The sequence below is a fragment of the Jaculus jaculus genome, chromosome 8, assembly GCF_020740685.1.
Source record: "Jaculus jaculus isolate mJacJac1 chromosome 8, mJacJac1.mat.Y.cur, whole genome shotgun sequence".
NCBI lineage: Eukaryota > Metazoa > Chordata > Mammalia > Rodentia > Dipodidae > Jaculus > Jaculus jaculus.
The window spans coordinates 1,396,031-1,418,797 of record NC_059109.1 but is presented as its reverse complement, the minus strand read 5'-3'; the positions used below and the strand labels follow the sequence as shown (position 1 = coordinate 1,418,797).

The 22,767-nt window shown below is 48.5% G+C and overlaps 1 protein-coding gene across 2 annotated transcripts in view; it reads right to left on the bottom strand.

The window, feature by feature from the left end:
• The window catches only part of Gabbr1 (gamma-aminobutyric acid type B receptor subunit 1), a 35,122-nt gene extending 12,631 nt beyond the window's left edge, over positions 1-22,491 (bottom strand). For both annotated transcript variants that reach the window (XM_045156089.1, XM_045156090.1), the window contains exons 1-13: positions 22,435-22,491; positions 22,128-22,209; positions 21,345-21,548; positions 20,280-20,465; positions 19,154-19,174; positions 17,749-17,909; positions 14,527-14,661; positions 14,022-14,192; positions 12,471-12,572; positions 12,122-12,187; positions 11,421-11,612; positions 1,792-2,034; positions 412-475 (exon numbers count right to left, since the gene is read on the bottom strand). In XM_045156089.1, coding sequence (XP_045012024.1) covers positions 412-475; positions 1,792-2,034; positions 11,421-11,612; positions 12,122-12,187; positions 12,471-12,572; positions 14,022-14,192; positions 14,527-14,661; positions 17,749-17,909; positions 19,154-19,174; positions 20,280-20,465; positions 21,345-21,548; positions 22,128-22,209; positions 22,435-22,452 — 1,645 coding nt within the window. In that variant the 5' untranslated portion in view covers positions 22,453-22,491. The remainder of the gene's footprint in view (positions 1-411; positions 476-1,791; positions 2,035-11,420; positions 11,613-12,121; positions 12,188-12,470; positions 12,573-14,021; positions 14,193-14,526; positions 14,662-17,748; positions 17,910-19,153; positions 19,175-20,279; positions 20,466-21,344; positions 21,549-22,127; positions 22,210-22,434) is intronic.
• Positions 22,492-22,767: the final 276 nt, after the last annotated feature.

Sequence of the window (22,767 nt, the reverse complement as noted above, 5' to 3'; positions counted from 1 at the left end):
AGCCTGGGCTACAGTGAGACCCTACCTCAACAAAAAAGAAAGAGAAAGAAAGAAAGAGGGACGGAGGGAGAGAAAGAAAGAGGGAAGGAGAAAGGAAGGAGGGAGGGAGGCAGAGAGGGAAAGAAGAAAGGAAGGAAAAAGAAGAGATAATTTCTCAAACTAAAATGGAAGCCACTGGGAAGATAGGACACTTGTTTTTAACCTGCATGCCCCTCTGAAAGAACAGAACCATTGCAAGAGACCCACTCATGTCTATGCTTTTTATTATTATTTAAAAGCTTCATGAACTCAGTTAAAGGAAGGACAGGAGGGGAGGCATCAGGCGGAATTATTGAGTCTCTGGGCTTTCTCCTCCCAAGTAACGTCAGCCCAGCCCCAGCCTGCCCCCACCTTCGCCACCCCCATGCTCACCCTGCAGTTGTTCAATAAGTGTCCATGCCATCCGGGAGCCGCTGGCATCAAACACCACGTGGCCCTAAGGGGAGAAGCATGGGGAGGCAGAGGGGATAAAAGTGGGAACGAAAAGAGAACATCAAGGACTTTGAATCCTTCTGTGTTTGATGTAATTGAGCTTCTGAATGAATGCTATTTATGGAATTTGCCTGCATATAGGACACACCCCAGATGCCCATACCCTAGATTCTAGAAACATTATTCCTTTTTTGAGAGGAAACTTCACCCGTGAGATTTGAATGGGGAAGAAAAAAATCACCACAGTTCCAGGAGGCCTAGCTTCTAGCTGTGTGACCAAAGCAAATTACCAAGTACCACTGGACACTAATTTCCCCACTTTAAAGATAAGAAGATGAATTCTCTGGTTGTTTCCTCCTTTAAAACCCTACAATTTTCATCTAACCCATAAACGCCTGGACAGATTTTAAAAATACTAGAACACAGTGATTTTTTTTGGGGGGGGTGTCATCTTTTGTGGGATTTTTCTGGTTTAAGAACCCCTCTTTTGAGCTGGAGGGATGGCTTACCAGTTAAGGCATTTGCCTGCAAAGCCAAAGGACCCCCCAAGTCTGATTTCCCAGGACCCACGTTAGCCAGATGCACAAGGAGGCGCATGTGTCTAGAGTTCGTTCGCAGTGGCTGGAGGCCCTAGCATGCCCATTTTCTCTCTCCCCCTCTCGCTCCCCCTTTCTCTCAAATAAATAAATAAAAATAAAGAGTGTTTGCTTAAAAAAAAAAAAAAATTGCCAGGCGTGGTGGCACACGCCTTTAATCCCAGCAGTTGGGAGGCAGAGGTAGGAGGATTGCCATGAGTTACAGGCCACCCTGAGATTACCTAGTGAATTTCAGGTCAGCCTGGGCTACAGTGAGACCACACCTCGAACCCCCCACCCAAAAAAAGAACTCTTCTTTCATAGTCTAAGAAGACTTTTTTTTGTTTTGTTTTGGTTTGGTTTGGTTTGGTTTGGTTGTTCAAGGTAGGGTCTCACTCTAGCCCAGGCTGACCTAGAATTCACTATGTAGTCTCAGAATGACCTCAAACTCACAGTGATCCTCCTGCCTCTGCCTCCCAACTGCTGGGATTAAAGGCATGCATCACCATGTCAAGCTTTGTTTTTGAGGCATAGTCTCACTCAAGTCTGGCTGAACTGAAACTCACTCTGTATGTAGCCTGGCTGGTTGCAAATCCATGGCCATTCTCCCACCTCGGACTCCAGAGTACACCACACCCAGCTAAGGCAGACTTCTACAGAGAAATAACTGAGAGAGCTAGGAACACGCATTTCTAGACACCCTTTCAGGACATTCCTGTCAATGGAGGAGGATGCTATAACTCACAGAAACACCCTCAAAAGATGAGGAGTTCATGGCCCGGTAGATCTGGTCGGTGATGGTCTGGTTGTTGTAGTTGAAGTCTTCCAGGCGCACACCTGAACGGCCTCCTCCTCCAGATGTCTTGTTCAGGGCTAATGCCAAGGCCCAGATGGCATCATAGGCCAGTGGTGCCTCCTGGAATCCTCCAGTCTCCTCAGGATGTCTTTTGAGCCGTTTGGTTAATTTCTCCACAAACTCCTGGGAGGTCTGGATGAGGGAGGATAAAAACAAGAAGAAAGCAAAGAACCAGGTGTGGGCACAGGGGGAGAGGTTCCCCAGTTCTATCTTAGAAACTGCAACTTGAACAGATGGGTTGTGTTCGTATTGGTGGATGGGCCATATGTACAGTCAAAATCTTTAATGATACCAATGTGTCTGTCTTAGGTTAGAAGCTACTAAAACTAGAGCAGAGATAAGCTGGGTCCAGTGATCTTAGTGTGCAGCTGCTAGTTCAGAGCTACAGAGAACCCTGACGAATAAACACTAGGATAATGAATGGCCAAAGAGAGAAAACAGAGATAGCAAAGAAGAGGCGGGTATTGCAATGCAGAGTTGTTACTTGGCATTCTCTCAGCCTTCTGATTTTCTCAGCAGAGCTGACCCCAGGAGCTAACAGCTCCTCCAGTTCTGAAAGAACCTAGAAAGGATGACAGCACAGCCTTTCTCATCCTGCTTGCCAACCAGGAAGATTGTTCTTTAAGATGCTAACTTCCTGCCATCCTGGTATGACTTCCATTCATGTTTTTAAAAGGCTTTCAGAAGACTGGTGACAGCAGAAATATCACCTTTTTTTTCTTCTATTCAACTTTTTAGAAACATACTGCTGCAATGGAAACAGCTTGGACCTTCAGACACGTAGGCCTAGGCTCAATCACCACTTGGACAGGAACAAGTTCAATTCCCCTCCTAATCATTACCACCCATCACAGTGCCCAGCCCTAAGCAGACAAATAACAAATGCCCCTTGGACTAGGACAGTGAAAATCTGTGTACAATACTGTATGTGAAACTTACTGTAAAGGTAGACATGGAGTATTTCCCCAACTCATACAACATACAATAGCAACAGGAGACTAATGGACTTTAGGCGATAATGGTTTGTCAATGCAGGGTCACCAACTTAGTAATGTTAAATTGGTGGTGGAGGAGGCTGATAATGGAGAAGGTTATTCATCACAGGTTATAAGAAACCTATCTTTATTTCAATGTTGCTATGTCTGTGACACAAAAACTTATTTAAAAAAAACAAACCTCATTAAATGGATAAGTAGATGGATGGATTCTAATGCTAATTAATCCACTAACTACTATGAAATTTCACTGGCTACTTATCTTTAAAATGGGAATAATATTGCCTATAAAAATGAAGTAAGGCGGGTGTGATGGTGCACGCCTTTAATCCCAGCACTTGGGAGACAGAGGTAGAAGGATAGCCGTGAGTTCGAGGCCACTGTGAGACTACTTAGTGAATTCCAGGTCAGCCTGAACTACCACAGTGAAACCCTACCTCAAAAAAAAAAAAAAGAAGTAGGGCTGGAGAGACGGCTTAGTGGTTAAGGATGCAGGGTCGATTCTGCAGGTCCCACGTAAACATCTGAAGCTTGTTTGCAGTGGCTGGAGGCCCCAGCATGCCCATTCTCTCTCTCTCTCTCTCTCTCTCTCTCTCTCTCTCTCTCTCTCTCAATCTCTCCCTCTGTCTCTAATAAATATTTTTTTTTAATTTTTATTAACATTTTTCATGATTATAAAAAAAATCCCATGGTAATTCCCCCCTGACATTTTCCCCTTTGAGATTCCATTCTCCATCATATTACCTCCTCATCTCAATCATTGTATAAACAAATAATTTTTAAAAATAAAGTAAGAACATGTACAACATGCCATGTATATGGGCTGGAGAGATGTCTTAGTGGTTAAGGCACTTGTCTGCAAAGCCTATCAACCTGAGTTCGATTCTCCAGTACCCACGTAAAGCCAGATGAACAACGTGATGCATGCATCTACAGTTTGTTTGCAGTGGCTAGCAGCCCTGGTGTGCCCATTCACTGTCGTCTCTCTAGCTCTCACTGCTTGCAAATGAATAAATAAACATATTAGGGAAAATGTTCCACGTATAGAGTAAGTTACACCTTCTGTGAGTTTCTCTGGTCGCACCCTCATCTTTGTTCTTAATGTACAGCTCTATTAGTTCTGGTCAAATGCATTACATCATATGGCATTACTTATTCCATTGCTTTGTAGCTGCATAATCATTAATCTCAAATTCATGCCAAGCACAGTGGAGGCATATTTCTAAATTATGTAGGAGGCTAAGGTACTTGACCCTATGAGTTCAAGATCAAGATCAGCCAGGAACATACAGTAAGACCAGTATCAAAAAAGAGAAAGGGGGACTGGAGAGATGGCTTAGCGGTTAAGCGCTTGCCTGTGAAGCCTAAGGACCCCAGTCCAAGGCTTGATCCCCCAAGACCCATGTTAGCCAGATGCACAAGGGGACACTCATGTCTGGAGTTCGTTTGCAGCGGCTGAAGGCCCTGGGGTACCCAATCTCTGTCTCTCTCTATCTGCCTCTTTCTCTCTTTGTCTGTTGCTCTCAAATAAAAAAATAAAAATAAACAAAAAGTAAATAAATAAAAAAGGATGGGGGTGGGGGTGGTGGTACACGACTTTAATCCCAGCACTCAGGAGGCAGAGGCAGGAGAATCGCCATGAGTTCAAGGCCACCCTAAGACTACATAGTGAATTCCAGGTCAGCCTGGACTAGAGTGAAACCCTACCTCAAAAAAACAAAACAAAAAAGTGTCCAGGCATGGTAGCACATGTGCCCTTAATTTTAGCTCTTGGGAGGTAGAAGTAGGAGAATCACTATGAGTTAAGGCCAGCCCAGAACTACAGGGTCCCATGACAGTCTGGGCTACAGTAAGACCCTACCCTTGAAAAGTTCAGTATTTGACAGCAAACTCTAGGTCAGCCAGGGCTTTACAGTAAGACTATCTCAAAAAAAAAAAAGGAAAAGAAAAGAAAAAAGAAAGAAATCACTTAAATTCAAAATTCAAGACTAAGCTCATTTGTTCCACAGCCTTCAATACTGTCCAGTGTATGGGATTGAAACCTTGAAATCACATTATGCACTTTCAAATCAGTAAATCCTCTTTAATTCTTTTGTTGAGATGTTTCATTATTATCATTCCTCTCTATACAGGATGATGATGATAATGATGATGACAGCTAACATTATGTCCTTACTATATTCCAGGCACAACAATATATTGAATCCTCAAACAATCCAATGAGTAAACAGTATTATTATCCCCATTTCCGAGATAAGGAAACACAGACACAATGTCATGTCATTTGCCTGAAGTTACACTAGTATTGAGTGGTGGATCTGGGATTCCAACCCAGGGCTTCTGGTACCAACATCAATGCTCTTACAGACTATTGTATACTGCTTTTGTGCTGAAAAGCCTCTCCAAGCGCACCTGCTCGACAGCCGCTAAGCTGACATTTTCTGAGTAGTCAGCCCCTCAGCTTCCAGGTCTATCCAGTCCTCAGTTCAAAGTAAAGATTACATCAGAAAATCACCCAGATGGGAAGGGATTAATCTGCTCGGCATGATGTTATCCCCAGCCCAGATCCTCAAACTCTCACACCACTTCTAGCCTGCCTGGCCAATGAGCACCACTGACCCCCCCCCCCTACAACTAAAATTAAGAGAAAACAAAAATCCTTCTCCTTACGTCAGTAAAAGATTATGGTCACACTTTTTCTTTTTTTTTTTTTTTTTGGTTTTTCAAGGTAGGGTCTCACTCTGGTCCAGGCTGACCTGGAATTAACTCTGTAGTCTCAGGGTGGCCTTGAACTCACGGCGATCCTCCTACCTCTGCCTCCCGAGTGCTGGGATTAAAGGCGTGCGCCACCACGCCCGGCTTTTTCTTTATTTTTTAATATTTTATTTATTTATTTATTTGAGGAAGAGGGGAGAGAAAGAGGCAGAAAGAGAGGGAAAACAATGGGCATACCAAAACCAGGCAAGGTGGCGCATACCTTTAATCCCAGCACTCAGGAGGCAGAGGTAGGAGGATTGCCGTGAGTTCGAGGCCACCCTGAGACTACAGAATGAATTCCAGGTCAGCATGGGCTGGAGTAAGAATCTACCTTAAAAAACCAAAAAACAAACAAACAAATAAATAAATATTTAAAAATTTTAAAAGTGGGCATACCAAGGTCTCTAGCCCCTGCAAATCAACTCTAGATACATGTGCCCCTCCTTGTGCATCTTGCTGTATGTGGTACTGGGGAATTAAACCTAGGACCTTAGGCTTTGCAACTAAGTGCCTTAACCATTAACCATCTCTCCAGCCCCTATTTTTTTATTTTATTTTTTCATTTTTCCTTTTTTTGGAAGGGGGTTGAGGTAGGGTCTCCTTCTAGCCCAGGCTGGCCTGGAATTCACTATGTAGTCTCAGGGTGACCTGAACTCTCGGCTATCCTCCTACTTCTGCCTCCCAAGTACTGGGATTAAAGGCATGCACCACCATGCCCAGATCTTTTTAGTTTTTTTCAGATAGGGTCCCACTCTAGCCCAGGCTGACCTGAAATTCGCTCTGTAGTCTCAGGTTGTCATTGAACTCATGACAATCCTCCTACCTTTGCCTCCCAACTGCTGGGATTAAAGACATGTGTCACCACACCCAGCCTATTTTTTTATTTAGGTAGCATTTTACAGTGGAGCCCAAGCTGGCCATGAACTCATTGCATTCCTCTTGCCACAACCTCCCAAGTACTAGAATTACAGATACAAGCAACCCTGCTCAATCTGGTTACACATTTTTGTTTAATATTTTCATTTATTTACTTATTTATGTTTTATTTTATTTTAGTTTTTTTCGAGGTACGGTTTCACTCTAGTCCAGGCTGACCTGGAAATCACTCTGTATTCTCAGGGTGGCCTCAAAGTCACAGTGATCCTCCTACCTCTGCCTCTCAAGTGCTTGGATTAAAGGCATGCACCACCATGCCCAGCTCATTTATTTATTGATTAATTTATTGATGAGAGAGAGAATGGGTATGCCAGGGACTTTAGCCTCTGCAAACAAACTCCAGACACTTGCACAACTACATGCATTTGGCTTATGTGGGATGTGGAGAATCAAAACTAGGTCCTTAGGCTTCACAATCAAATACCTTAACCACTGAGCCATCTCTCCAGCCCCAATGGTTATTTATACATTTTCAAAAGAAATTTCACTGTACTGTTAAAGTGAACAATAAAATGTCCTGTCTGGGCTGGAGAGATGGGTTAGCCATTAAGGTGCTTAACATCAAGGCCAAACAACCCTGGTGCAATTCCCCAGAACCCATGTAAGCTAGATGCACATGGCGATACATGTGTCTGGAGTTTGTTTGCAGTGGCTAGAGGCCATTTATTTATGAGAGAGAGAGAAATAATGGGCACACAAGGATCTCTAGCCACTGCAAACAAACTCCAAACATATGTACCACCATGTGCATCTGGCTTATGTGGGTTCTGGAGAGCCAAACCCGGGTCCTACGCTTCATAGGTAAGCACCTTAACCGCTAAGCCATCTCTCCAATCTATATTTTTGTTTTGTTTTGTTTTGTTTTTGCAAGGTAGGGTCTCACTCTAGCCCAGGCTGACCTGGAATTCACCATGGAATCTCAGAGTGGCCTCGAACTCATGGCAATCCTCCTACCTCTGCCTCCCGAGTGCTGGGATTAAAGGTGTGTTCCACCACACCCAGCTATACTTTTTTTTTAATGTCCACAATCCATAGACATTAATAAATAAATAACTGAAAATGTGAAAATGAGCAGCAGGAAAATGTTTAACCTGGCCCTGGCTCCCTCTACACGAGAGAATAAATGGTCAGTAGTGACCTCAGATATGTCCGGAGGTGGCTAATAGCTTGTTCTCTATAGGTCTCATATATTCACAGTCATCCAGGGTACCCCACCTCCCACCCTCACACTTCTCTATCCCAGATATAGTCCTTATCTCTAAACTCCCTATTTCTGATGTTTTAGGCAGGATTGCCTTGTTGCCAGGGGCCAAACTGTGCATTATAGTAAGCATCCTTATCCTCTACCTCTCCAGAGAGTTTAACATCTGCTGAAAACCACTGTCTGCATGGTTCTTATGGGTGACCTCCAAACCAGCAGCATTAGAACCACACTAAATTTGCTAGAAATGTAAATTCTCCGACCCCATCCCTGATCTCCTGAATCAGAACTTCCAGGGAAAGGACGCAGTTATCTATGCAGTTACTTTGCAGGTGGTTCTGACTGCACTCACATTTGGGAACTGATGATTTAAACACACCTGAGGCCATCCTCTGGGGTAAAAGCAACTAGTTTCTTTTCTGTCTGCATGGTTCTGCTGACCTCATCCCCAGGTCCAGCTCTCACTTCTGATCCACTTCTCTTGAAGCTGTTTGACTCATCTGTCATTTTCTCTAGTCACTTGTGAAGGCTGCTTCTCTACTTTAATGAAAAATCTCCATTTCTCTACCTGACATTTTCAGCTAATGACACAAAAGCCCTAATCACTTGAATGCAAACACCTTTTCTCTAGAAACTGAAAACCAGAAAAGGCCCCACATCCTCACCCCCTCCTTTAGCTTTCTGCTAGGAGGCAAAGGCACTGATTGATAGATCCTAGGTGAAGGGCACCTACAAGCTTTTCTTTTCTTTTTTTTTTTGGTTTTTCAAGGTAGGGTCTTACTCTGGTCCAGGCTGACCTGGAATTAACTCTGTAGTCTCAGGCTGGCCTTGAACTCATGGTGATCCTCCTATCTCTGCCTCCCGAGTGCTGGGATTAAAGGCGGGCGCCACCACGTCCTGCTCCAACAAGCATTTCTGACTTCAGTAGCCTGCCCCACTACTGCAGGTTCTGGAGTGTGACTCAGCTCTTAGGTTCTCTGCAGGGAAGTAACTGTCCAGAATTTTTTCATTTTTCAACTAAGATTCATTAAACACAGCATCCCCTTAGGACAGCCCAGGACACAGTCTACAACCAAGAGTCCATGGGGCAGCTGACTCTTCATCACTAGCCACTGCAACGTCACCTTTTGAATCTCATTTCTCCTTTGCTCAAACACGACCATCAGTTGAACAATTTTAACTTGCAAAAATGCAAATATTTTAGTTAGTCTTTGTGCTTTTCTAGGGAAAGTGACAGGGCAGAAAGGGGTTTCATTCAACTATGGGGACAAGTCACTAAACCTCTCCAAGTCCGATTTTCTAGTCCATTTGGAGTAAATGATAAATCTATGTCAGAACTGGGCACACTAGTGCACTTGGGAAGTTGAGACAGGACTACATAGTGAGTGTCATGTTGTAACTAGAGTGAAACCCTGCTTTAAAAAACCAAAAGAGACCGGACGTGCTGGTGCACGCCTTTAATCCCAGCACTCGGGAAGCAGAGGTTGGAGGATCCCTGTGAGGTCAAGGCCACCCTGAGACTACATAGTTAATTCCAGGTCAGTCTGAGCTAGAGTGAGACCCTACCTCAAAAAAAAAAAAAAAAAAAGAGGGCTGCAGAGATGGCTCAGCAGTTAAAGAGCTTGCCTGCAAAGCCTAAGGACCCAGGTTCAATTCTCCAGGACTCACATAAACCAGATGCACAAGGTAGTGCATGCATCTGAAGTCCATTTGCAGTGGCTGAAGCCCTGGTATACCCGTTCTCTATCTGCCTCTTGTTTTTTGTATGTTCGTTTGTTTTTCAAGGTATGGTTTCACTCTAGCTCATGCTGACCTGGAATCCACTATGTAGTCTCAGGGTGGCCTCTAACTCACTATGATCCTCCTACCTCTGCCTCCCGAGTGCTGGGATTAAAGGTGTGTGCCACCACGCCTGGCCCTATTTGCTTTATCCTGTCTTTCTCTCTCTCTCTCAAATAAATAAAGAAATAAGCTGTCCTTCAAGTAACAAAAAGGGGGCTGGAAATATGGCTCAGCCATTAAAGGCACTTGCTTGTAATGCCTGACAGCCTGGAGTTCCGTTCCCCAGGACCCATACAAAGCCAAATGCACAAAGTGGTACATGCACCTGGTGTTCCTCTACAGCAGCAAGAGACCCTGGCCCACCCGCCCATTCTCTCTCCCCACCCCCAGTCTATTTTGTTCTCTCTGTCTCAAGTAAATAAATAAAAAATATTTTTTTTAAAAGCTGGGCATGGTGGCATACACTTTTAATCCCAACACTTGGGAGGCAGAAGTAGGAGGATCACCATGAGTTCAAGGCCACCCTGGGAATACATAGTGAAATCCAGGTTAGCCTAGGCCAGACTGAGACCCTACCTCAAAAAAAAAAAAAAAAAAAAAAAAAAAAGGCAGCATTAGGAGGAGTGCTGTGAGTTTGAGACTGCCCTGAGACCCTGAGACTACATAGTGAATTATTCCAGGTCAGCCTGAGCTAGAGTGAGATACTACCTCAAAAAGAAAAAAAGACTAGGTATGGGTGGTGCATGCCTTTAATCCCAGCACCAGGAGGCAAGTGTAGGACGATCATGAGTTCAAGGCCAGTCTGGGACTACACAGCAAGTTCCAGGTCAGCCTGAACTAGTAAGACTCTGCCTCAAAAAAAAAAAAAACTCTCAGAACACTGCTGTTAGGATCAATGAAATTATGTATCCTAGTTCCTCATTTCCTAGATAAAATCAACCAATTTGGGCAGGAGAGATGGCTCAATGATAAAAGCACTTTTTTGCAAAACCTAATGGGCCCATATTCAATTCCCCAGTATCAATGTAAAGCAAGATGCACAAAGCAGCTCATACATCTGGAGTTCATTTACAGTGGCAAAAGACCCTGGCACACTTATTCTCTCTCTCTCCTGCTCCCTCTCCCTCTCTCTCTATCAAATAAAATTAATTACTTAAAAAACAACCAATTTTATTAAAACAAATCAGCCCTACCAAAGCAGGTGTTCCACAACTAAGGTTAGCTCTGGTGTAATAAACAGGGTTCCTTACCCAGCTCGCTGAGACGCCTGCACTGATGTGGTGCTAAGCAGCCAGGGCCTCTTCCTTCTTGGCCCACACTCACACTAACTCACACCCTCCACCTACAGGGCTACCCAGGCCCTCCCAAATCAAGACAGTGAGCCTTCTCTTCTATCTGCACCTTTGTCACTAGCCAGCAATCTGGGGCTAAATGATTTCAATAGACTTTTACATCTAAAATTCTAAAAAAGAGAATCATAAAAAGGAGAAGGATCGAAGCTAATTTCATACTAACAATGAGTGAATGACCACAAAGCAACTCTGAGGTACTCACCTAAGTCACCAAAAATATAAAATATATTTCTTCTAGTAAGAGCTCTCTGGTAAAGGTGTGTTTGCATATACAAGCATCTATATTATCATTAAGGCCTCTCCCTCACTTGTCTTCTCACCAACTGCTCCTAGTTTCCATGGTAACTCATCAGAGGCATACTGAACATACCACTCTGTTTCTCTCCTGCCCAAGGAAATCACAGCAGAGGTAGAAGCTACAGGAGATATGACGCAAACAAGCAGAGTAAGCACAGGCCCTTCCCCTCCATGGTCTCCAAGTCCCCACATACTCACCATGTTGGAAATGCTGCGGGTGTTGGCAGGGTTTAGCATGACGATCTCAGTGGTGATATGGCCCTCCACTGCCTCCGTCATCTCATCCACTGTACAATTGATTGATGGGTCATAGATCTTGAACCAATTGTCAGCATACCACCCAATGAGGAACCAGACATACTTCTTCCCAAACAGACGCTCCTTATAGACCTACATGCAAAGGAGGTGGGGTAGGATGCAGTCTGGGGTTTGATTTTGTTTTAGGGGGAACTGGTGTTTTCACTGGACACTATTCAGCTTCTTGTGAATTAGAAAACAGCATATTGTATTTTTAATCTTTAATGAAATCTTATTACTTTGTATGCTAACTTTAAAACTTAATAATTTATTTTAAGTCTTCAAATCATATCATGCTATGAAAGGCTCAATACCCTCCTCCTGGTCCTCCCCAGACCCGATATTTCTGAGTGGCTTTTTCAGTCAGGATATATGGGGATTCATGGACCACTCAGAAAACACAAAGGATAAAAATTAGAAAGAGTGTGTATGCATGTGTGTGTGTTTAGACAAGGAATGGAGTAAAAGCCAAGAAACAAAATTAATCATCACCTCAGATCATTTGCTATCAATCTGAGCACAGATATACTGAGGAAGAACCAGGAGAAAATCAAATCAAAGAGCACACCCAGTCCCATCCTCTCTCCAGATTCCAACTCTACCTCACAGAAAACTTTCCGGGCTTCAGTCTCATAAAAAAGTCCCACAATGATTCGAGCATCCTGGCGCTGCAGAAAAGAAATAAAACATACAAATGAAGGACAGGCAAAAATACCTAAGGGGTTAAGCCTCTGTGTTCACTGATTTGATTTCCCAACCCCAAGTGCTTAGTGATGTGGTGGGAAGGGAGTAATGGGCAATGGATAAATGTCCACTGGAAGTCAGAGCTAAACTTCTCTAGGAAACACTGCTACCTCATAGAATGAGTCTGTCTCTACATGGCTCTCCAGCCAGTCAGCATGCCACATTGTGCCCTTCTACAGGCCAAGTCCATCATGCCTAGTAGCCTACCTTCAAGTTTTTGACAGGAACAGCTGGGTCTGAGAAGAAACTCTGACGGAAAGTGATCTCAATTCCAGCCTCCTTCACTCGCTCCTCTAGGTCGTCCAGAGTCTTGGGTGAGAATAAGAAGCAAGTAGGAAACATGTGGAATGTACACAGAGTAATGCAGAGATAGTGAGTGGGGACTGCACTTGGAGCCAAGGAGCAGTATTATGACCCTTTCTCCAGCAGCCCCTGTGAGAAATTGAAGGAAAGCACCCGCAGTCTCAGGAGGCAGCTTCCAAGATGGCATGGTAAGCCAGCCCCTTCTGAAGGTCTGGGTCCAGGGATGCCACTCCACAGATACATGGTGAGTACCTCAAGAGTGTGTCTCCAGGGACACTGCCCCACACACCCTGTTCCTGCCACCTACCCCTGCCACTGTTAGGAAAATAAGAAGGAATCTGAAAAGGACAGGGCAGGGAATAGAATAACAGAATAATACCAACTCGAGGCAAGAGACAGAGACAAAAGGATCAGAAACAAATGACCTGAGTCACTGAGAAAAAGTGGGGAAGGAGAATCAAAGGACCATTAAACATAATGAGTATATATAACACCCAAAGAATAGAATAAAAGGGAGGAATCTAACTGCCTTCTTCATAAATGAAACCATTTATTTCCTCTCTACCAGTACAAGCCTCCCTGTTCCCTTGTAACCTCTTTTTTGTCCATCATTTTCCCCTGTCAACTACCAGACCCACAGACTGTCACTTTCTTTTGTCTGTCTACCTATGTCCCTCTATCCCCTTCTTCCCCAACTCTATCCACACCGTTCTTAATCCTCTCCCATCCCTGAAGTGCTGGAATCCACTACATCCCTAGATTCCTCTCAGTTGAGCTTGGAGTTGAACCTACTTTCATAGAACTGAGTCCTGATGGGTCTATCTAAGGACTAGTACACCAAAGTGGAGAAAAAGTGCTGAAGAGATTGCTCAGAAGTTGGGCACTTGCCTGCAAAGCCTAAGGACCTGGGTTCAATTCCCTAGTACCCATGTAAAGCCAGATGCACGAAGTGGCACATGCATCTGGAGTTTGTTTGCAGTGGCTAGAGGCCCTGGCATGCCCATTCTCTCTTTTTATCTGTCTCTTTCTTTTTCGCTCTCTCTTGCAAATAAATAAATAAAATATTTTTTAAAGTGAGGGGGAAATCACAAAACCAAAACTATGGAGAGGATTACAAAAATATAGTACATTCATTCCCCAAGCTGCAGAAAGAACAAGCATTTCAGCACTTGGAACTGTTTTTTGTTGTTGGTTGTCTTTGTTTTTTTTTTTTTGTTTTGTTCTGTTTTTGGTGTTTTTGAGGTAGGGTCTCACTCTAGTGAGGCTGATCTGGAATTCACTATGTAGTCTCAGGATGGCCTCGAACTCAGAGATCCTCCTACCTCTGCCTCCCCAGTGCTGGGATTAAAGGTGTGCACCACCAAGCCCAGCATTTTTTTTTCCCTAAAGAATCATGATCTCCACTAGCAGGGCTCTGAGTGGGTGTCTCATGCCTTAGCCCCTCCCACTCCTTACCGATGTGAAGACCTCCGTGGTCTGCTGGATGGTGGCAATCTTCTTCCAGCCCCACTTCTCAAAGAGTTTCACCCTGGTGGGGTTGTGGAGTGTGGCTGAAGGATGTGTTCGGAAGAATGTGGGAAAACGCTGCCGGTTTGACAGTGCTGGAGAGCTGGAGCCATAGGACAGCTGAGGTGCAAAGATGGAAGGCGTCCATGGCAAAGCCCACTAAGGGGAGCTAAGGGCATCTTTAGCCCTTTCTTGGTCTCTAGGGGCCTCCTCTCCAAACTTCCCCACTTTTGTTGTGATTCTCATGAGCCCTCACCTCCACAATACAGATCCCCCCTCAGCTCCTTCTGATGAAGGATATAGGTCAGTGGTCAGGTATCAGCTCTGGTCCACAGAGAACTGAGTCCTAGAAGTGTGTCTCTCCCCCTAGTCCTCTCAAACATACCATAACCCTCTCCACGTAGCACAGGCCAAAAGGTAATAATCCTACCTCTGACCCCACCACCCTGCTTACCACAATGAGGTTCCACATCCTTGCAGCCTCAGCCACAAGCGTGGAGACAGAGCTGCAACCAGGCATGAGGATGATCTTGATGGGGTCATTGTAGAGCAGTTCATACAAGTATTTAGTGGCTTGGCCTGGGTCACACTGAGAGGAGGGAAGAGATGAGCAGCCTATCCCAGCATCCTTCCCTCGCACAATGCCTACTGTCTTATCTTTCTTGAACAGCACAGTTCCTTCCTGGATTACTGACTTTTATCATTATTACCATATTCTTTTCCTTCAAGTTTCTTGTTTCTCTTTCATTAAGCTCCCTTTTCTTGTCCTCCCATCTGGTGCCGCATCCCTATCCATGGGTGCTGCACCTAACCTCCTCCTTCCAATACCTTTCCTCTGGGTGGTTCACCCTCAGACATAACTTAACCCCTGGGCCCTGTGCCCCACCCCATTTTTCTAGGCTCCAAATATCTACGTAGGAAAGATCCTTCAAGAAAAGGATCACATGCTCCCCAGATGACTTCTTTAATGAAATGTCCTCCTTTGCTTTAATTCTCTTTTCAGGACTAGTAATAAGTAAGGGAGAGAAAACAGGAACAAGACCAGTAGGGGATCTTCTCAGCACCCCAACCCTTCCTGCTGGGTGCTGACATGTGACAGGTTCATTTGGTGGAGGGGTGGAGAACAAGACAAGGGTGGAAGTGAGAAAGAATCTAAAATGAGGAAGATCAAGGAGAATAAATACAATGAAATTCCCCCTAGAAACCAGATGTTATTAGGGTGTCTGGAAGAGAGACAAGTAAGCAATACACAAACATAGAAAGGAAAGGAGGGGAGAGTCGGGAGGAAGAGCCAGTCATGGGTCTCCCACTGTCTGTTTCCCTCCTGCCGAAATATGACATTTCAGAAGCTGCTGGAACCCCCAAAGAAATGAAGACATAGCAGCCAGTGGGGAGTCAGAGCAGAGGGGACACAGACAGGAGGCACAGGGGACTGAAGAGGATGAAGGGGGAGGACAAGTACAAAGGCAGTAAAGAAGGCGCCCTAGGCCTGCTCACTCCCCACTGAGGCCTGGCATTTGGAACACTGTAGGAAGGTGAAGAGAGGAAGCCAGGGAATACTGGCAACTCCAAGGACCTCAAACACAGCCTGACCTCTACTGTCCAACCACCCACCCCTGCCAAGGGCAGAGCTCACCTAAAGTTAACACTCTGTCATTAAGCCTCCCACTTGGCACCTTTGCATATCTTCACCTTTCTGGGTGAAGAACCTTTCTAGCATGGATCACTCCAGATCTTACCCCAGCTTCTCCCAAGACCCCTTAGTGCCCCTCCACTGCTTGTCAGAGAAATGGTTGAATAGGAACCTGCAGTTACATAAAACAGGGCACTGTGTAAAGCCCCAGTATGTGTGCTACTCCTGCTTCTTGCTTCGTCTCTACCTGTTCTGATACCCCTCCATGTCCTTGTCATCATTACAGACTCCCTCCTCCAGGCTAGGTATGGTGGCACACATCTTTAATGCCAGCAGTCAGGAAGCTGAGGTAGGAGGATCACTGTGAGGTCAGCCTGAGCTACAGAGTGAGTTCCAGATCAGCTTAGAACTAAAGTGAGACTGTGCGGGGGGCGGGGGGAGAATAAAAGCAGAATCCCTCTTCCATGGGATTCTGGCTTCCCAGTAGCCAAGAATCTAGACCTATCCTCTGCTTTATTCCTGCTTTTGCTTCTACTATCTTCTCCACTAGCTCCCTTTTCCTAGTCCACCTACCCTCCCAACACTTCTAGGGAATCACCTGCCAGGATATTTGAGTCTGAACTCACAGGTCTCCTCCCCGCCCCATCTCCCTAAGCCGACCCATCCTGAAGCCTGACCCATCTCTTTCCAGACGCCACTCCCTTAGCCAATTATCTCTCTTGCTCTCCCAACAGACATGGCCCCTCTATTTCTCTTCCCGCCTCCCCTCCCCCACGCTGGTTCTTTTTTTCCTGTGGCCAGCTCTTTTTCCCACGGGCACCCTGGGGCTAGCAGCACTGGGGCATCTCCCAGGAGCTTTTCTGTTGGTAAAATGCAGATAGTAGTTGAGTTCCTCACCAAGAAGTTCAAGCCTGTATTTCTTAACAAACTCCCCTGGTGATTCTTAACCATACTGATGTTTGTGAATCACAGAGAAGGTTACAGTACAAAGGGATTTTAGGTTTTCTCTGCAATCTCCTAACTCTGGTGCTCTCCCTCCCCAAAAGCCCTACCTGCAATCTGCCCCTCTTACCAGCACATTGATTATTCTGAGAAGTGGATATAAACCCTCCACACAAAAGTGTAAAATAAGCAAATCCCCATTTGAATTCTATCACCTTAAAACCAACCCCCAAGTCTCTGGGGCCACATGTCAGAAAAGTCCCAAACTCCCCTCCTTCCCTGTGTCATATCTGTCCTCACTTGGGGCTTGGAAAAAATCTTATTACAGAGCATCCTCTGCTTTCCCTGGACCCAAAGTTCCTTGCCTTCATCCTCTTCCTCCCCTTCCCTCTCCAATTCCACTTTATTTCTCTTCTTACATTCTAGAAGCCATGATGATAAAAAGAATAGATAAAACCAGTATCCCGACTTCCACAGAATGCCTCACTGTCTCCAGCTTCCCCCTCCATTCTTTCCGGTTCCCTTCTCTCTAAACCCTAACTCTCCACCCACCCCACCCCATGCTGAGGTGTTTGCTCCGGTGTAGACCATAATCCCGTTCACTTTCCCAGTGCATCAGCCCACCTTAGCCAGTGATCTTTCGTAATGCCATTGGTTATACAGCCTCACAGCTCAGGAATCCTCCACAGGATGGGGATAAGGAGACTTGCTGTTTGTTTTGATAAACTGTAGCCCTCAAGTCCTAATCCTCCCCTTCTCTATTTCTTCCAGCCCAGCCCCAACCTACAACATTTACCTTGTTGCCATGGTAAAAGTAAAGCCCTGGTCCAGCTCCCCACCTCTGACATTCCCTAAACCCCAACCCCATTCTCCCAGCCCCGTTAGTTCATGCCCCCAAAGGAGAAACACTGAGTAGGACCTCCAGTCTCCCACTGCCTGAAAAAGGGTAGGTTTCAAACCTCTAGTCCCTGCAATCTCTCCGGAGCTCTGAACCCCAAGCCTGACTCCTGCAGTCACACTCAGGGAGGGGTCTGCTTCGCAGTTCCTGAAGTGGCTCACAGCCTCAGCCCCTGGGTCCCCCACTCCTTAGCCCCCCGCTACCTTGCTGTCGTGGTGGATGAGCTTCAGCTCGTAGTCCGGCAGAATGTCCCTGCGGCTGTTCACGTCCTCCAGCGCCATCTCCACAGCGGGCTGGCAGGCCTGGCCCCCCGGCCAGCCCCCGCTCATGGGAAACAGCGCCCCGATGTACACTGCGCGCCGTTCTGAGGAGGGGTGCGGGGGGACCCTCGGGTGAGGCCGCGGGAGATGGGGGGAGTGGGAGGCCCAGGCCAGAGCCACCCCTGTCGCCATCACCAGCAGAAGCGGCAGCGGCCACCCCACCGGGGGACTGGGACTCTTGGGGCCCATGGCGGGGAGGGGCGGGGGCGGATGGCTGGGGAGGGGGCAGCTCAGGGGGGACACTTCTCCTGGGGAGGGCTGCCGGGGAGGCGTCGATGAGGCGCCTCCATCCCAATCTCGCGGAGAGGGGGCCTGGGCCCCGGGGTGGCAGGGACGTGGACTTCCTAAGGCCCCGCGGCGCTCGCTTGCGCCTCCGCGGACTCTCCTCGCCGCGGACTGACCGACTGACAGTGGGGAGGAGGGAGAGGGAGAGCTGGGAGGGGGCTCTGACGTCACGGGCGGGGGGCGGGGATGGAAGCCAGCGCTGAGCAGGGGAGGGGGAGGGGACATGAGGAAGGGAGGGGTCCCCGCTAAGGAGACTGGAGGAGAAGCAGCCGAAGGGGTGCGGGAGGCGGAAAGCTGTCGAGCACCGAGCAAAGATGGGGACAGAAGGTGGGCAAGATAGGACACCCGCGGGCGCCAAATCTGAAAGGAGGGTGTGGGAAGATGGGGTGAAAGACCGAGGGTAGTGCGAGCCACCGCGATGGGAGACGCTTTGCAAAAAGAGATGGGCGAGGAAGGGAGGACTGGTGAAGAGGGGTGACAGAAGTATCGGAAGGGAGCGTGGGGTGGGTGGTCAGAAGCCGGAGACACAGTGATGGGAGAGAGAACCGAGAATAAAGGAAGAGAAGGGATCCGGGGTGGGTAGGGGGGCCTGGCAACGGGTGGGACGGGCTGATGTAGCCCGTGGGTGATACCTAGAAAGGGGGCGGCAAAGAAAGGTCCCAGAGAAGGTCGGAAGGAGCCCAGAGGGGAGGCGCGGAGTGCCCAGCGCGTGGCCGCCCCCTGCCGGGCTGCGCGGTTCAGCTGCGGGCGGAGGGCTGAGTGTCCGCGGAGTGGCCGGGGAAGGAGTGGCCGGGGAAGCGCCGCCAAACAGGGAGAGGAGAGGGAATGCGGCCCGCGGAAAACCGCGACCCGCAACGGGAAACAGGTAGGGAGCTGCAAACTGGATCGGTGGGGGACATGGGTGATGGGACACCTACGACCTAGGGGCAGAACTCCCGCAGCTGGAGGGTGAAGACTGGGGGGAGAGGGTGGCAGTGCACGCGGGAAGGGTTTCTGATCTCACCTGAGTGTGGCGTTCGATTCACTGGCAGCAGGAAAGACGGGGATCAGAGAAGAGTTACCACTGGCGCCCAGCTTCCCAGGCCTGATCCCCAGCCCCCTCCCACACCTGTTCATGCCGAAGGGTGCCTGAGGATAAGAGCAAGGTGGGGCTGGGGGTCAGGACTGGTTGCTTGCTTTTATTTTTCAAAGGACAGCATAATTTGTCATAGGAGTGCCAGCGCGGGGGGCGGGGAGGGAGAGGAGGTCCTGGTTCTGTGGGGCTTGAATATCATAAAAGTTCAAGGCCACCCTGAGGCTACATAGCGAATTCCAGGTCAGCCTGGACTAGAGCTCCGAGACTCTACCACGAAAACATAAAAGAAAAGAATACATTCCTAGAGCTTAAAGACAGCCTTGTAATTGAGGAACCCTGAAGCTTAACTTGCATCCTAGGAGAAAAAAAAAAAAAAGGAGACTTTGGATGCCCAGAAAAGGGGCAGACTTATAGAACTTAATGGCATTAAAAGGTGGCAGAAGATAAAGCAATTAGTCCCTCAAGGAATGAGATTGTGAAAGGTACAGAAAAGGACTGTGGTCTTCCCACCCGTCCTTCCTGTCCTTACTTTGTCCTTAATGTTCTGATTATTCTGTCCCAATTTTGCTTCTTCAGTGTTTCCACTCCTAAATCTCCTCATCAATTTTTCTAAATAAAATGTATGACTTAGTCTTACAATAATTCAATTATAGAATGAATGGGTGAGGGATCGACTCCAGATCATCCACAGGAAGTTCTAAGTTTACAGAAAGGGGGTGGCACGAGTCTAGGGAAAATTAGAGTGTTTAAACCTTAAGAAGGTTGGGAAGATTAAGATTCATAAAGGAAAAGGGGAAAAGCAAAGCCCAAGAATCAGAAGCAGGGAGAAAAAAAAAAGACACAAAAAGAGAAAGGAAAGGGGAGAAGCTTTAGCACAAGTAAAGTGGATAAGAGACAATGAGAGGAAGTTTGAGGCCGGTGGTTAGTGGAGTCAGAGCTATCACCTCTGTCTTTCCAGAGCCTTCCCCCACCATTTTCACAGCCCCTCCACCCCCAGGCCCTCCCATCTTCATGCAAGCGTCTTCAGCTACAGGAAGGCAGCTATTCCCCTCACCCTGGCAGTGGGGCTTGGGGGTGCTCCACTGGCCCTGAGTACAGACGCTCCGGGAGCTGCCCACCAGATGAAAGTCGGAGTCACACCGGAAATCCACCCTGGCTCCATCGAGAGCTGGGAGGTCCCCACCGGTCAAGAAAACCTTCCCATTTTCCAGGGTCAAATAAGACTTGGAACAAATTCGGACTGTAGAGAGATAGGAAAATAAGGAGAGGCAATTGTAGAGCTCCTTCCCCTTAGTGTGGGGAGCTAAATCAGGTATAAAAAGGATGTCTCCTGCCTTCCCCTTCTCCTTAGCCCAAGCCCACACCTTCCCAAGGGGGTTAAATAAAAAAGAAAGAAAAGAAAGAGCATTTCCACTGTAGGAACCCAAGATGGAGCTGTAACCGCACAAAATGAGATCTCTTCTCAGCACACTACAATGGGTGTTTCTCTACCTTTGAAATGTGTAGATGCTTATAACTTTGCAAAATCAGATTTGCTTTTCCTACTATGGTTGGTTTATACTATTAAACTGGCTTACATAGTCATTGAGTTAAACGTCATTTGAGTTTAAAACGTGTTGGAAAGTGCAATGAAATGATGTTAGAATTGTCCAGCAGAATCTTCCACTAAAGATCTTCAAGGGATAATTCATAAAATGAGTAATCAAAGTTGTTTCCTCCAATGACCAGTGACCTAATAAAAACGGTGAAATGCGCCGGGGGTCGTGGCACACGCCTTTAATCCCAGCACCTGGGAGGCAGAGGTAGGAGGATCTCAGAGAGTTCAAGGCCACCCTGAGACTACATAGTGAATTCCAGATTCCAGGTCAGCCTGAGCTAGAGTGAGGCCCTACCACGGGAAAAAGAAAAAGAAAAAAAAAATCGGTGAAATGAAAGAGCAAGCTGCTAGATTTGTTCTTTCTAACTAATGGCCCACTGCAACATCCCTCTTCCTACATGGTAAACGTACCTGTCAGTCAGTTTCCGGGCATTTAAAGTGCTGATCTGCAAAGCAGCAGCGTTAAGTTTGACCCAGGGAAAGGACTGGCCTGAGGAGGGAGAGACCTTACAGGCTACTCACCACAGCGGCTGGGTGTGTCCATATCTGTCCAAGAGCCGTTGGCCAGGCACTTGCGCACCTTGGGCCCCACCACCTCGCGTTCACCGCGGCACACATACTCAATCTCATAGTCCACCGGCAGGAAGTTGATGGCCTTCACCTGGTCGCGAGTCAGGCCCCGGTACCTGATGCCCCCTTCCCAAGGCGGGTGTATGATCTGGCAGCCTGAGGGGAGAGCGAGGGCTGAGGAAGGCGGTGCTGCAGTGGAGGCGGGAAGGACAGGGCGTGGTCCACGGTCAGGCCGGGAACAGCGGGAAAGGGACGGGAATGGAGGGTAGGGAGAGGAGACAGGTAAGAACCGCCCCCCAAGCCCGAGTGGGAGTCTCGGGCTAGGGCTAGAGCTAAGGCGAGAATCCCCGGGCGGAGGGGGATGAAAGGGGCGGGGGGCTCGGAAATCGTGCAGGGTGCAGTGCAAAGGGCGGGAGGCAAGGCCGAGGGGCGAGTGGACTGAAGAGAAGGGGACAGGGCACAACCACCGAGCAACAAAGTGGGACCACGTAGTGTGCGGCCTAGAAAGGGAAGGTCTGGGTAGATAATTCGGGGGTCACAGAACAGGCCGGCGTACTGTATAACGTAGGGCAGGGGAAAGGGGTGCCGGGGGGTGATGGGGTAGCAGGAAGGAGGTCTAGAGTAGTGGAGCAGCACCGAGGTGGGCTGCCCGCCGGGACGCCTCGGAGGGCTGCCCGGAGGGGGACGGGAAAGGGACGGCGGGAGCGAGGCCCAGGGCGCCGGAGGAGGGCGCACCTTCCGAGGTGGCGTTGGGGGCCTGCGCCCCGCCCGCGCCCGGGGGGCGGAGGAAGAGGGGCGCCAACAGCAGCAGCAGCATCTGAGAGAGAGGCGGCCGTGAGCGCCCGCCGAGCCCGCGGGCCTGGCCGGGAGCCGGGGCGCGCGGCGGGGACGCGAAGGGCGCCCCGCGGGGGAGGCGGGGGCGGGGCGGGGCCGCGCGCGCGGGCGGGGGGAGCGCGCCCCACCCTCCCCGGCCGCCCTCGCCCCCACCCTCCCGGGACTCCTCCTCCTCCCCGCGGCCCCCGCTCGCGCGAGCCCGGCTTACCCACGCTCCGGGGTCCATCGCTCGCCGCAGCACCCCAGCTCCCGGTCCCCGGCTCGGCTTACGCCCGCTGGCCTCCCCGCGCCCCGTCTCCGGCCCGGCCCCGGAGCCCGGCTCTTACCTCGGCGGCCGGCCCCGCTCCCCGGGCCTCAAGGCCCCAAGCCCAGCCACCGCTCTCCGCTCCCCTTCCCTCCGCCACCTTCCCCTCCCCCGTCCCTCCTCCCTTGGACCCCGGGCTCCCGCCGGGACGGGGTCTCTCCCCGCTCCGGCTTCCTGCAAACCCCACCCCCGTCTCTCCTTCCCCGGGGCGGCGGCGGCGGCCGCGGGAGCGCGGAG